This window comes from Camellia sinensis, chromosome 1 (genome assembly GCF_055761805.1).
Source record: "Camellia sinensis isolate YWXY chromosome 1, ASM5576180v1, whole genome shotgun sequence".
Lineage (NCBI taxonomy): Eukaryota > Viridiplantae > Streptophyta > Magnoliopsida > Ericales > Theaceae > Camellia > Camellia sinensis.
This window is the reverse complement of record NC_138961.1, coordinates 204,486,570-204,502,159: the sequence shown is the minus strand read 5'-3', so window position 1 is coordinate 204,502,159 and position 15,590 is coordinate 204,486,570. Positions and strand designations below refer to the sequence as shown.

The 15,590-nt window shown below is 35.4% G+C and overlaps 1 protein-coding gene and 2 long non-coding RNA genes across 3 annotated transcripts; all 3 read left to right on the top strand.

Moving 5' to 3' along the window:
• Positions 1 to 3,300: 3,300 nt before the first annotated feature.
• Positions 3,301 to 5,408, top strand: LOC114294618 (uncharacterized). The gene is made up of 4 exons (XM_082919049.1): positions 3,301 to 4,535; positions 4,611 to 4,916; positions 4,999 to 5,083; positions 5,187 to 5,408. The coding sequence occupies exons 1-4, from the start codon at positions 3,301 to 3,303 to the stop codon at positions 5,406 to 5,408; spliced, it is 1,848 nt and encodes a 615-aa protein (XP_082775175.1).
• A 1,246-nt stretch (positions 5,409 to 6,654) lies between these two features.
• On the top strand, positions 6,655 to 7,825 carry LOC145790542 (uncharacterized). The gene is made up of 2 exons (XR_014329340.1): positions 6,655 to 7,141; positions 7,270 to 7,825. It is a non-coding gene; the product is annotated as an uncharacterized LOC145790542 (long non-coding RNA).
• A 362-nt stretch (positions 7,826 to 8,187) lies between these two features.
• On the top strand, positions 8,188 to 9,238 carry LOC145790541 (uncharacterized). The gene is made up of 2 exons (XR_014329338.1): positions 8,188 to 8,564; positions 9,011 to 9,238. It is a non-coding gene; the product is annotated as an uncharacterized LOC145790541 (long non-coding RNA).
• Positions 9,239 to 15,590: the final 6,352 nt, after the last annotated feature.

The window sequence follows — 15,590 nt, the reverse complement described above, 5'->3', positions numbered from 1 at the left end:
TTAAGTTGTAAAACATTGAGTTTGTTTTGGTAAAAGAATGTATCTTGAAACTTGCTTCATTATAGAAGTTTAGTGTAACATTACATTTGTTGAGTACATTGTGAATGGGTTGTATATATCATGCGATTGAATATGATATGAGAATTGTTAACATTGAAAGGAATAATGCATAATATTGATACAGGTTGAAATATATGTTAATTGTATATGTTGTGAGATGCCTCTTGATAAAGAGATGAAGTGACCAGCATTGGGTCAAGCTGTCTATTATTGTTTTATAATATCATTGGGAATTGAGAAAAATCTGTTTTCAAAAACTTAAGCTTAATTTCGGGGACGAAATTCTTTGAAGGGGGGGAGGTTATAGCGACCCCGGTCTTTTCCCATTTGACTATTGTGTTCGGACATAGGTTCCGTAGATTCGGTCATTGTATAATGGTTGTTGTTGTCCCTTATTTTCTCATTTGGAATTATAGGATGTGTTGGGCAGGTTTGTTTCAGGTTGGTTGGGTTTAGAAATCAAGTGTTGCTGTCCAGTATTTTGGATCTTCGCTCGAGCGAGTAGTTTGTCGCTCGAGCGAGCTGTTGTTTTTGGTTCTTCGCTCGAGCCGGGGTTTGGTAGCTCGAGCGAGAGATTGCGTTTGTTTTGGACCTGTAGCTGTTCATTCTTGGCTCGAGCGAGATTTTCTTCGCTCGAGCGAGTGAGTTCGTCCTTCGCTCGAGCAATAGTTCCTTCGCTCGAGCGTGTGTCTTGTTGCAGACCTGAGGGTTTGAGTTCTTCGCTCGATCGAGCTTTCTTTCGCTCGAGCGAGCTTTTGAGTTGTTGGCTCGAGCAAGGCTTCCTTGGCTCGAGCGTAGTTTCTCTGTGTCTGGTCGCTCGAGCGACCAAGTCTTCGCTCGAGCGAGCCTGTCCAGTTTATATACCCAGCAGCGGGTTTTGATCAGTCTTTTCTTATTCTTTTTGGTTCTAAACCCTAGGTCCGACTTCTCTCCCTCAAAACTCATCTTCTCTTTAGGTGTTCATCTACTTCTAGTGTGAATCCATCTTAAGTTCTTTGTAAGAAAGATAGAGGGCGGCTTGGGCTTCATTCTAATCTGAACATTTGGTGATTTGGAGCACATTGGAATTTGGGCACTCATCTCTGTCTTCATCGTTTGGGTTGTTTTCTTTGAGGTAGGGATTTCCTACTCCATATTATAGGTTTTGTTCTAAGTTTTGGTATTTTATCATGTTGGTGATACTTTGGTAAAATTTGGGAAAAACCCTAGTTGTATTATTGAATTAATTTGTATAAGTAATTCATGGAATTGGGAAAAGAGGGTTAAACTCATGGAATTCATTGATTAAATGGCGTAATTGGGTAATTGGTATCATTTGTCTATTGAATTGTTGACCTAGTTATTTTCAGTTTAGAAATAACTGTTTTGGGCTATCGGTGGAGGATAGTCGTGATTGTTGTAGACGTTGCATGTGGATTAGGAATAACTGAAACTAATCACATTGGTTAAGTCATTAATTTCGACTATGGCATTGATACAGAAAATACGTGTATTGATTGAGCATTGCATTTGCATACATTGTTTTGTGTGTGGGAGGAGATAGGGGATGTACTCCACGGTTTAGGGGAAGATAGGGGATGGACCTCTAAACCGGATTTTGTTTGGGAGGAGATAGGGGATGGACTCCATTAGCATCACTTTTATGTGTGCTTATTTATATAGAAGTGTTTTATTGATACAGCACTAAAATGTGTATCAATCTGGAAGTATGAAGTGTTTGATTTGAGCTTGAGTCTCATTTGTTTGTTGATATTGGAAGGATGTGAATATTATATATGTGATTCACTGTTGTAAGTTTGGCCAGGTTCTGAGCCATGTTGATAAAATTGGAAAGTAAAACGTATCTTAGACAATAGTGTCATGAGATTGTAAAATGAAGTAATTGATTATCTTGGTTAACCATCTGTTGAATACTATTGCTTTATTCATTGCTTATAAGTGGTTTAGTATATTTCTACTGGGCTGTGGCTCACCCTTTATGGGAACATCATTTTCAGGTTCAGGTGATAAACTACCTCCAAGGACTTAGCTTGGGAGGGTTTGGCTTCTGGATTGGAGAAGACTACCTTTAGTTAATTGTCTTTAATTATTAGTACATGTAAACATTCAAGCCTAGGGCTTTTCTTATGTTGAGTTAGAATTCATATTTTGTATCCAAGTGTTAGCTTGGAAAGATGTAAGCCTGTAGGGCATTTTATCCGATATTACATGTAATACTATATTTGGTAATACTCTGATGAATGAATTAATAAATTGTTTTCTTTAAACAATGCATGTCAATGATATATAATGGGTTAAATTTTGAGGGCGTTACAATGAGTCAGCCATTTATTGATGGGGTGACATCATTTATTAAATTTACAATGGCAGTTGTTGACCAAGAAGGTAAAATTCCGAGCCCATGTTTGAACAGTGTGAACTATTATTCCTAAAATCTTCAAAATGTGCAAATTCATTTGCTTCAATATGGGATTATGCAAACGTACACTATTTGGTATGAGCACGGGGAACCACGTGTATCAAATGAGGCTCACCATGAAATGGCAATTGATGAAGATGAGGTTTTAGGTGGTATTGATGCCTTAGTGGAAGATCGAATAAGAGGAGAACCCAACGATGCACCCCAGAATGAGGAAGTACAAACGTTTGATAAACTATTGAATGATGCCAAACATGAGGTGTACTTAGGTTGCACAAACTACACTCTGTTGAAGTTTGTCATCAAGCTGCTTAATATGAAGGTAACAAACAACTGGAGCAATAAGTCGGTTGACACACTATTGGAGTTTTTAACAAAACTTTTACCAAAAGATAATTTGGTTCCAAAGTCATTTTATGAAGCTAAGAAAATACTTTCGTGATTTGGGCTTGTCATATGAGTTAATTGATGCTTGTATAAATGATTGTGTACTCTTTTGGAAGGAAAATGCAAGGTTTGATAAATGTCCAAAATGTAAGACATCTAGATACAAGATCAATCGTGGCAAGGGTAAGAAGATTCCCCATAAGGTGTTGCGGTACTTCCCATTGACACCAAGGTTGAAAAGATTGTACATGTCAAGGAAGACTGCTGAGGACATGAGATGGCACAAGGACAAACGTATAGATGACAGAGTATTGAGGCATCCCGCCGATAGTGATGAGTGGAAGGAATTTGATGCGTAGCATCCTCAGTTTGCCCTAGAGCCTCGAAATGTGAGGCTAGGGTTGGCTGTTGATGGGTTTAATCCTTTCGGGAACATGAGCAACTCATATAGTTTGTGGCCTGTAGTACTCATTCCTTATAACTTGCCACCTTGGTTGGTTATGAAAGATCCCTTTCTTATGATGTCATTACTTATTCCTGGAGAATCACAACCAGGGATCGATATTGATGTCTATATGAGACCTCTGGTGGATGAGTTGAATGAGTTGTGGGAAAATGGTGCATTATCTTATGATGCCGTAACTGGTGAGTCTTTCCAGATGCGTGCAGCTTTGATGTGGACTATACATGATTGGCCTGCAATTGGTGACATATCTGGGTGGAGAACAAAGTGTCATTATTCTTGTTACACTTGCAATGATGAACCATATTTTCAATCCTTGAAAGGTAAGACTGCATACACTAACCATCGATGCTACTTGCCTCAAAACCACCCCGAAAGGCGAAAGAGTAAGGCTTACAATGGTAAGCATGAGAAGCGAAAGAGATCTTTAGAGTTACCAGTGGAAAAGATATTAGAGCAATTGGATAGAGTGACAGGTGTCACATATGGGAAGCATCCAAGAAACAAGAAAAGACTCCGTCAGGCACCAAATTGGACAAAGGTAAGTATCTTGTATGAGTTACCATACTGGAAGAAACGGAAGCTTCGACACAACATTGATGTCATGCATGTCAAGAAGAATTTTAGTGAAAATACCTTTGGAACTATGTTAGGCATTGATGGAAAGAACAAAGACACCGACAAAGCACGAATGGACTTGGAAGATATGGGCATAAGGAAAGAGTTGTGGTTAACACGTCGTCCTGATGGAACTTATGTCAAACCTGGGGCAATCTTTTCATTGACCCCTGAAGAGAGGGAGGGTTTCTTTGAATTCTTAAAATCAGCGAAGTATCCAGATGGTTATGCTATAAACATATCAAGATCAGTGAATGCGAGAAATGGTAAATTAACAGGCTTGAAAAGTCATGACTGCCATGTACTCATACAACGGATTCTTCCAATTGGGATGTGTGGTTATGTAGACAAAGAGATTAGTAAAACACTATTTGAGTTAGGTAGCTTTTTCCAGGATTTGTGCTCAAGGACATTGCACCGTAATGAACTTGAGAAATTAGAGGAACGTATAGTACACATATTATGCAAGCTTGAAAAGATCTTTCCTCCAGCCTTCTTTGATGTGATGGTTCACTTGGTTGTTCACTTACCGCGTGAGGCTATTCTTGGAGGACCGGTGCAATATCGATGGATGTACCGGATTGAAAGGTAATTGTTAAATTGAAAGGTTCGTAATTATATGTTGCATGTGTAACCTTGCTCTTAACTAATTCTATTTTCAAGGTTTCTCGAAGCTTTAAAAAAGTTTGTTACAAACCGAGCTCGACCAGAAGGTTCAATTGCAGAGGCTTACATTGTCAAAGAGTGCATTACTTTTTGTTCAATGTATGTTGATGGGATCAAAACAGTGCATAATCGACCCGAACGAAATCAAAATCGTGGCGAACTTCATAAAGCGTTGACTGTATTCACAGAAACTACCCGTTCTATTGGCCTAATCACAAGGGATGCTGATATGTCACAAGAATATTGTGACATGGCTCATTGGTTCTTGTTGAACAATAGCCCCGAGATAGAGAAGTATCTAGAGTATGTTTTTCATTTAAATATGTGCATTCTTAGCTTTGTTAATATAGTTAGCAGTGCATAATAATCACATTCTTTTGAGTAGGATACGCAAAAATTTATTACGGACTCCATCTGACCAAGACATAACCCGTATACAACAAGAGTTTCCCAAGTGGTTCAAAGAGCGGGTAAGGCATTTTTAATTTTAAGACATGATTAAAAATTTGTATAAGATTTGTTCATTTATTAATTTATTTTTACTATCTTGATGTACGTTATATGTGATTGTAGATAAATATATTGAGAGAAGAAAAGTCACCAGAGGCAACCAATGATTTATGGTCGTTAGCAAATGGCCCGAATTTGCTAGTAAAAGAGTACTCATGTTGCATAATCAATGGCGTACGGTTTCGTACAAGAGAAGTAGACAATCGCCGTAAGAGTCAGAATAGTGATGTGCTTACGGAAGGGGATCATGATGGAGTGACACATGAATTTTATGGTCACTTGTGAGAGTACATGTGTCATAACAAAGTTGTATTGTTCCAGTGTGAATGGTACAACACAGGAAACACAGGTCGAAGTAGAACATTGCGAACCGATGATTATTGCATAAGTATTGATGTCACAAGTAGGTGGTATCAATACGATCCTTTCATCTTGCCTAGCCAGGCTAAGCAAGTCTTTTACCTAAATGATACCAAATGAGGACAACCTTGGCAAGTTGTTCAACGAGTGCAACATAGGGGTGTCTTTGATGTACCAGAGGTAGGTGATGGAGAATCATTAGATGAACCAGAAGAAAACAATGTGTTCCAACAATAAAATATTACCGATGTTGTTCCAATTGACATCGGCCCTAATGTTCAATGTTATAGAGACGGTGTTGAAGCAGAAGTTGTTACAAGGGTTAGGTTATCTGATGAAACAATGATGGAGAATAGAGTTGACAAACAAAATGAAGAGTGTGATGAACCTGATGTGGATTACGATATGGATCTTGATGTAGACTAGGATTTGTAGTTATTTTGCACTTTCTATGTAAACATTGTTCTTAATTAATGAGGTTGAATTTCAATTGTGGGGTTCATCCACTGTTATGTAGGTTTATCGTTGATTGGTCATGTTATGTGTCTGATGGCTTTATAATTAATTTGTTCTATGATAAGTAAATGGTAAAAACAAAAATCATCCATCTTACTCTAGCCATATTTCAATGATTTAGAGTCTATATGACATATCCACTTGTTGAGATTGTTGTTGCTTTATGCTTTATGTATAGAAATATATAATTATCTTTTCTTTACATCTAATGTTCAATTATGCATATCCACCAAAAAAATGTTCAATTATGCTTTATAGTTGGGCAAAATGGACACTACAAAAAAACAGTTGACCAAACCAAGTACCGTAACTAAGAAGGTAACAAATTATGAGAAACAAAGAATGAAGAATATTAATAAAAACCGTGAGAGAATGAATGCTCTAGGAGTGAAGAATATAACAACTTGTTTGAAGGCTACGGTTCAACATAAGAAATTGAGGAAGGAAAAACAAATACCAATTGAGGAAAATGATGATGATTATCGACCGTCAGAGGCTGAAGATGGCAATGACACTGAATCCTATGATTCGTTTGAGCATGAGGTACTATACATTTATGCATTGTGAAATATATTCTTTCTTGTTACTTTCAATTCATACACACATAGACATGTATATCTTTCTACATATATTCATATTTTATTATGTTATTCAGCTGTTAGAGATATCATCGAGAGCCCGTTCACAATCTCATCATGAGGCATTAACACACGCATCAGAAGAGGGGGATACCTCTTCACGTCCTGAGGTGGTTAGCCATCCGCCACCACCTCTCAATGTGGAGCCTCAACTTGAGGTGATTGCTGGTAATACTATTGGTAAGACACACTCTTTATTTACACTGATTTGAGATCTTAATTAAATTTGTTCACATACTATTTCAATATTATGGCTTCACAATATCAGTTGCTAAGAGTGTTCGTGGCCCGACTCGAGGCAAAGAGGTTCAAGGCCTTGTTGATAAAGATGGAAAGCTTAGCGTGCCTATCCTTCCAGAATTTTGTGCACCGGTAGGGGACTATGCCTCAAAACTAGCCTCAAAGATTGGTGTAGAAGTGCGAACTCGTTTACTAGATCCAAGTGTTCGTAGGTGGAAGTATGTTGATGCCTCCGTTAAGGAGGCGATGTTTCAACGCTTGAATGTAAATTAGTTGTCTACTCTATTATAGGACATTTTACTCATTTTTATAATAGGTTAGAAATCTTAATTATTTATTATAATTATTTTATTTTTTATAAGAATTATCTATGGCTGATCTATTTTTTGCAGGATCAATTTGATTTACAAGGAGACCCTGTTGATATAGAGAAGGCAATGAATATAAAATTTGGTCGGAGATTGAGTAACCATACCTATAGGCTGCACAAACAATTCATGGAGCTGAAGGAGGCTAAAGGGGAGGAGTATGCAAGAAACCACCCACCGAAGAATGTTGATCTTACCAAGTGGATAGATCTTATTGATAAAAAGTGGAACACAAAAGAATTTCTGGTAACATTTTCATCTTTTCTTTTTTCATCCAGAAAAACCATCTTATGATGAAATCTCAACAAGTACTCTAATCTATTTTTCAAAGAATTGAATGAAACTAGTGAATAATTTGATCTTTTAAGTTAAAATGATATATAGGAAAATGATAGAGAGGAACAATGCAATTTCTTTATTATCAAGCATTAAATTTGTTTTACTAGTGATACATTTCATTGTTATATTGGTTCATTATTCCTTACAAGAACAATCAAAAGCCAACATATTTGTCTTACTAATGATACATTTCATTGTTATATTGGTCATTCTTCTTTATAGAAACAATCAAAGGCCAACATCGCGAACAGAAAAAGAATGTATACAAAACATAGATGTGGTTCTAGGTCAATCCCTGTTAGAGTAGAAAAACTGGTATGTATCCTTGCACTTTCAGAATTATATTAGATTCTTAGCTTTATTTATTGAATATTTGGCCTATCGAATTAGGCACGAGAAAAGAAGATGCTACCTGATCTAGCAGAGTTATACAAGGAAACTCACTATAATGAGAAAACACACGAGTGGATCTTATCTCAAGCTCAGTGTAATTATGTCAGTATATATTGCAATTTTTATTAACAAAATTTTATAATACTATTTGTTATGATCTTATTTAATTTTCTAAAAATTCTTTAATTTTTTTTTTTATATATTTGATAGGAAAATATAATACAGACACAGGCTGATCACCTCTCACAGTCGGGATCAATCCCTTTGACTGTAGAAGAGCTGTCAATTAAAGTCCTAAAGCCAAGGTTTGGCTATGTGAAGGGACTTGGCATGAGACCTTCATCCTCTATTAGGAGGACCACTACCATATATGCTGAAACAAATGATTATGTGAAGCGCCTTGAGATGCAAATAGAGACACAGAAGGAACAAATACAAATGCAGAACAATAAAATAGAAGATCTTGAAGAGGGTAAGAAGAAGCAAGGGGAGATAATGGCTAATGTTGTCAACTTTTTGAGGACCAAAGGATTCACTGGACACTTTGGAAGTGGAGGGGACTCATCCACAAGTGGACATACTTCTTGGTAAAGTATATTAACTTTAATATAACAAATTTTATAAAAGAATATATGTTTGAAGAATTAGGAAGTAATGGAAACATGCATATGACATCCAATTTGTACAGGTGTACGGGATGTATAAATTGTGAATTAGTCTAAAAAATATTTTTTTTCTCTATACTTAAAGCTTCAAAAAAGGCCGTCGAAATGCTAAATTATCACACAACTATAGATTTGTACAGGAACCAATAGAAACACCTTAGGAGGGACCAATATAAGTTGTATGAACATACAACACATTAATGGGATATATCATTTGTGAATTAGCCTTAAAATTATTTTTTTGTTCTCATAATCTCGAAAAAAGTTTGTTAGAGGGATAAATTGTATAAAAATTGATGAGTTACTAATATTTTTAATCTTTTGTATAATTGATTAATTACTAAAGTTTTTAATTTATTTTTTTGCAGATTGGATTGGGGTGGCATTTTTGACGTGCAACAATGATATAATTTGCTTGAATGTTCATTTTTGTTTGATAAGGATTTACGTACTTTGTGGAGTTGCACTAGTTATTGTTGGATGTTTGGTGGAATTGAACAAGTTATAACTTTTGTTTTTTTTGTGGATATTTCACTATTTTATTGTATTAGGATGAAATTATTTGTAATAATGAATGGATATTTTCATTTTGTTAATTCGTAAATGTGTTGATAACATGTTAGGTTAAGTTATGATGAAATTGTTACATATAGAATTTAGATTTTGATAGGTATGTAATGTGGAAAAAAATATTATGGAATTATTGACAAAATTTTCCATCCCTAAAGAAGGTGTTTTTGTCTCTTATTTGGCTTAGGTGGATGATTAATTTTATCATGAATTCGTTATTTCGTCGCTAAATGAATTTGTCATGACAAAAAATATTGTCACATTTTGTCACTATTATCCTCAATGTGTGACGAATTTTTTTTGACATTATTTCATCATTTTTAATGATGACTTTGTTTTTGTCTCTATTGGTAGCTTCTTTGACAAAAAATTTCCATCTTCATTTATATTAAACGTGACAAAATTTTTTCGTCTCTATTTCTTATATTTATGACAAAATACTTTTGTTCTAATTTCTTTATTTAATGACAAAATATTTTGTCGCTAATTACTTATAAGTATGTTTCCAGCAGAGTGTATTGGAGACAAAAAAATTCGTCACAAATTTATCATTTTTAATGATGAATTTGTTTTTGTCTTTATTGGTAGCTTCTTTGACAAAAAATTTCCGTCTTCGTTTATATTAAACGTGACAAAATTATTTTGTCTCTATTTCTTATATTTATGACAAAATACTTTTGTCTCTAATTTCTTCCTTTAATGACACAATATTTTGTCGCTAATTACTTACAAGTATGTTCCCAACAGAGTGTATTGGAGACAAAAAAATTCGTCACAAATTTATCATTTTTAATGATGAATTTGTTTTTGTCTCCATTGGTAGCTTTTTTGACAAAAAAATTTCGTCTTCATTTATATTAAACGTGACAAAATTATTTTGTCTTTATTTCTTATATTTATGACAAAATACTTTTGTCTCTAATTTCTTCCTTTAATGACAAAATATTTTGTCGCTAATTACTTACAAGTATGTTCCTAACAAAGCGTATTGGAGACAAAAAAATTCGTCACAAATTTATCATTTTCAATGACGAAATTGTTTTTTCGTCTCTAAGACCCTTTAGCGACGAGGCTTTGGCGACAAAACAGGTGACGAAAAATTTTCGTCGTAATTAGTTTGGGTGACGAAATATATACATTTTGAGACAAATTTGTTTCGTCTTTAAATCCAAATTTGTTGTAGTGAGTCAACTAGCGCCGTTAGGATGAAATCATGAATTACCACTTTAATTTCAATATACCATTTTTGAAATGTGATGCTATTAAGGAGTAAATTGACAGAATCATTAATAACAAGTGATTTTTTGTCAGGTTGTTTATTGGATGATTCTTGCAGATGTGGTTCATAAGGAAATGTCGTATCAGCCAGGAAATCATTTGTATCGGCGGGATTCTCTTCTAGGGCTAAAACTCTAGATTGGAGATTTTGGATATCAATCTTAAGAGTATGAATTTCATTTTGTAAATCTTGAATTGTGGGTGTGTTTAAGGAAGTAGGAACTTCGTTGACTCGATCAAGGACATCTTTGAAATCATATGTATCATATTTTAATTCTTGGGTGGTATGGTTTGTTGGAACATTTTTTTTTTTGTTTTGAATTGAAGTATTTAAATATGGCTTGTTGCTTTTTCTCGAGATCATTAGTGCTATCAATAAATTCAAGAATCATTTTTTTCTTGGGCAGTGAGAACATTAATGCTGAGGCCATTCATTTCTAAAATAGCTTTATAACAATCAGTGGTTGATTGGCAACGACATTCATGAGAGGATTTAGGATGGTCTTCTGGTTCTTCATCAAAGGAGGTAATAATATTATTGTCTATTTTGTTTAATTAGAAATCATCATCAGATGGATTATCGGAAGAGTTTTCAAATTCTGATTGAGGTTCTTTGTCTATGAGGATGATAGATTCTAATTGGCTTTTAAGTTCATTAGAAGCATCTAATTCATGAATTTTCTTTTAGTAAGACACTTATTGGCATAATGACCAGGCTTACCACATTTCTAGCAAGTGGTAGATTTTTTTGAGGAACTGGGTTTCGATTTAGAAGTGGATGTATGTTTATTATTGGAAAATTTTCTCGTCTTATAATAAGGTTTTTTTTTTTTTTTGTAATTGGAAAATTTATTGTATTTCTTGGATGTGTATTTTCAAGATTTGTGAGTAAGAATTTTTTGGGAGGAAGATCCGGTGACAGGAGGAATGATGGAATTGTAACCAAATTGGTAACGAAATTGACCAAGTTTTATACGCCCAGTGGTTTGCTCTTTTTTTCAATTGATTTTTGAGTTTAATATCATTGCAAAAGGAAAGCCCTTCAGCACAAATCTCAGATGGAAATGTGATAATCAATTCTCTCTCTTTAGAAGTGGGTAGAGTTACCACATTTCCACCATTATGTTTAGCACGGATGCGGGTTTTAACCTTTTCTGCAAAAAGTGTTAGAAGATCGGCAATGAAATGTTCTTTCCAAAAATCTTGGTTTGCATCATGTCATTGATAGAGTTTGGAGAGGAATATATCCTTATACCAGCGGAAATGAGTGAGGGTTGGAAAATGTAAACCGATAAGAAGTTCTTTGGATTTTTCTAAAACAATTTGGGTATCACCAATAAAATGTTGGGTGATAGCAGTAACCAGAGTGGTAACGACATCACTAGTAGGTTGTTTGGTTATAGGATCTAGGATTGGGACGTCATCATGGTCTCTTTTAACAGCGGTTAAAATGGGTTGACATTGTACTTGGGTAAGGTAGTTGTCCCACCAACCTTTAAGTTGGCCAGAAAATCTTGAAATAAGCATTCGGGCAACTGTACCATCATTATTGATGGAAGGGTGTTTAGCTAGGGTTGCATTGGTGGCCATAACCATATGTTAGCCAAGATTTAAAATTTGATAGTCTGATTTGCCATCTAGATTTCACTATCGAAGGTCACTACCGGAATATGAGAAAGGGGTGTCATAATGACATTCTTCTAGTTGTAAATCAATTGGGGTTGGACGGGGGTAATAATTACGGACTGGTGGTTGAGCGGTAACAATAGAAGTTTCTTGGATTTGGTTTGGAGTGGTTGCTGTGAATTGTTCATATAAATTGTGTAATATATCATTGTAGACACCCTATTTTTGACAGCCCTTACAACTTGGACGTCATCATGTGCACACCCAATGATGAGTCTATATGCTTGTCAAGTGCTTGAAGTCCTCAGCAGAAAGCCACAGCTTTGAGCCTTTCAAACCCTACACACCCGTTGCCTTGTTTTTGGACCAAAACCTTAGATTTTCAAGCCTGTAACCTCTGGTGGCATGCCGGCCACTGATATGGGCTGCCGGCCATTACTTTTTCCTGCCGGCCACTGATGTGGCCTACCGACCACCAATGTGTTTTGCAGATATTTTGTGCCAATTGTGCTAGCTGTTTGCACAGATGCTTGCATTTTCTCTCACGTGTATGGCTGGATGTTTTTGAGGGAGGTTCATGTTTCTCTATATATAGAGGACCTCCCCTCTTGCCATGGGGTTATAAAAATTTTGGAGCAAAATTTTTCCTCTCTCTTTGTAATTCTCTCTCTCTCTTGCAAATTTCTTAACTTTTGCCTATATACTCTTCACTTTTGCCTATACACTCTTCACCTTTGCCTATACATTCTTAACCAAACCTCTTCATCTTTGAGCTGAGGTATCTTTGAGCCTTGTTTGAGCTCTTGAGGGTGTGTTTGTCTTGTTTTATTGCTTGAAAGTGATCTCCTCTTCAAGAGGTATAAAGCTTTGCCTTTTTACTTGTTGTATTTACTCTTTTTCTTACTATTTTCCAACTGTTTTTGGGTTGTAAAAACTCTGTATTTTTGGGTTGAAACTTGGGTTTTAAGGCCAATAAAGGTTGAGGGGTGGTTCACCCTTCCTTACACCTTACTTTCAAGGCCTTTACCCTTGTGTTTTCCACATTTGTACTATCTTTTTTTGAGCTTTTAAACACTAATTTTCAGAGTTATTTCAGTGGCTAAAATTATGGTTTGAAGTCCAAAATTGGAGGGTTAGCCTCCCCTCCTTGTGTTTTGCTTACTAACCTAGCATGATCCATGTTTTAGTTTATTATTCTAGTTATTTTTGTCTTAATTCCAGCATATTTTAGAACTTATTTAGGACTGTTTTTAAGTGTTTGTTGCATTTGAGCTTTATATTGTATGCTTGTAGTGTAATTGCCCTCATGAGTTTGGTGTTTTAAGCCTTAGACACCACATTGTTTGAGTTGATAGTGTTTATTTATGGGTTTCCATACTTGTGATTACTCTTAATCACCTCCATAACCTCCCTCCTTTCTTGGATTTTTCCTTGATTTGAAAGTGGTTTCAAATTATTTGTTTGTTTAAACATGAGATTGAGGGGTCATGCTTAATGGTTTAATCCCTTTGGGGGTTCATTAACAACGGTATGATGTCTCTTTCATGCCTAAATCAACTCTTGGTTTGATGCTTCTTTCCATTAGAGGACTTAAATTCACCTTTGGACTCAATTGACTAAAGAATGGATGGTAATCTAAAATGAAGTAATAAAATTGAGTTTAAAAAAAAGGTGCAAGATAATAACTTGTTTGGATTCAATCGGACGTTAATTGAACCATTGAGTCTTAAATCGTTTCATACTCATTAGTGATGAAAATGGTTTAAGATTCATTGTCAACTACTTCTCTTGATCTTCATGATAGGGAGGTGGTTTTGAGAGTCTTATTTTGTTGCATTCATTGAACTTGCACATTTGATTCATAAGCCATCATGCAATGAAATTGCATCCATTGGTGGTTTGTGAATCAAACTTACTACTCCTTTGAGCTGTTCAAATGATAAGGAGAGGTAAATTATGCAAATAAACCCTTGAGAATACATTGTCTCTGCTCTGTTTGCTCTCTATTGTAGCAGGATAACCCAATCAACAGTGGCCGGTAGGCCATCATCAGTGGACATCAGGCCCTCTGTCGGCCACCAGTGCAAAATCAAGCAGTGTTCTTTTGAAGCAGAACATAGTTGGTCAAGAGGAGGAAATCAATGCAAATGTTCTACTGTGCAACAGAGGCATTCACCAGCAGAAACAACGACTTTTTCGAGTGGAAATCGCATTAATGCATGAGCCCTCCATCGATCCTTAGGATCTGTGTTATAAATATATTAGTATCGTGATTAAAATAGTGGTTTTGTAATTAATTAGTTAGAATAGCTAATTCATCTTGTGTTGTAATTATTTTAATTAGCTAGATTAGTTAATTAATTAGTTCATTTGGTTTGTAATAATTATCTAAATAGTTTAGCTAAATTATTCTTTTGTTATAATAGCTAGGTAATTAATTAGCTTAGCTTTAATTAGTTTAGCTAGTTAGTTCATTCGAACTCTCCTTCATGAGAGCACAATGTTGTAATAACGTGCATGTCTTCCAACCCCACGTCTTTCTCCTTTTTATTTAACTGCTTATGTTGGTTAGTTTAGGGCATCATATTTTGTTTAGCATCTCTCATGTTTGCATCCACTTGTATTGCATGCACCGAGGCTCGGTTCATCATTCTAAACTTGTATTCTTAGTTTAAATACTTCTTTGAATACGTGTTTAGACCGCATGCTATCAAATTGATTCATATGCCATATTAGTAGTCGAGCCTAGTAATTGCATATCGCATGTGTTGCATTAGTCATATTGCAAAGTTAGGATCATGCATTGTTCTAACACTTTTATCTTTTTTGGCTTGGAGTACTAGGTGGCCATTTTCGCTTTAGCATATCGCATGAGTGTGATTGTTACCATGTCTAGCATGCTTGCCACGAGGCTAATTGCTTAAGTGCTATAACTGTTTGAATGTCTGTGAATAAAGGCTAATTACTTGAATTGGAATAATTTGAGTAATGTTCATATGTGATCACTTTTTCAAGTGGTACATATTCGAAACAATTTTAAAAATAAACATGAATCAAATGTTCCAATTCTTGCAAAATTAGTCTATACTTGTGTGTGCGCGCATCATATAGTAATGTTAGTCTAATAAATTGGAACAAGAGCATATAATGTAAATAAGATTCATATCATGATTAGTACATGCTGATCTTTGATCGGGCGAGTAAGGGTGCTCAATTCATGACCTTCCTCTCTTGTACCCAAGTTCCCGAGCTGAAACAATCTTGGTGATGACGGACACGTGGCCTATGGCACGAGACATGGGTTTCCTAAATTTTTTAAAATATTTAGGTGGTGATTTTGTATTTGGCAAAGTAGTTCATTTTTGGCATTTTTGATTCAAAATCGATTTTCCAAAAAGATTTGCCGGATTGGGACTCTTTGGTGATTATCTATTTTACATTGCACTTGTGAGATCAGATTCAGAATTGCGGGAG

Coding starts and splice junctions, on each gene's coding strand:
- LOC114294618 (XM_082919049.1), top strand. CDS start 3,301: ATGAGCAACTCATATAGTTTGTGGCCTGTAGTACTCATTCCTTATAAC. Junction 4,917..4,998: donor GAGATAGAGAAGTATCTAGA/GTATGTTTTTCA, acceptor TCTTTTGAGTAG/GATACGCAAAAATTTATTAC. Junction 5,084..5,186: donor CCAAGTGGTTCAAAGAGCGG/GTAAGGCATTTT, acceptor ATGTGATTGTAG/ATAAATATATTGAGAGAAGA.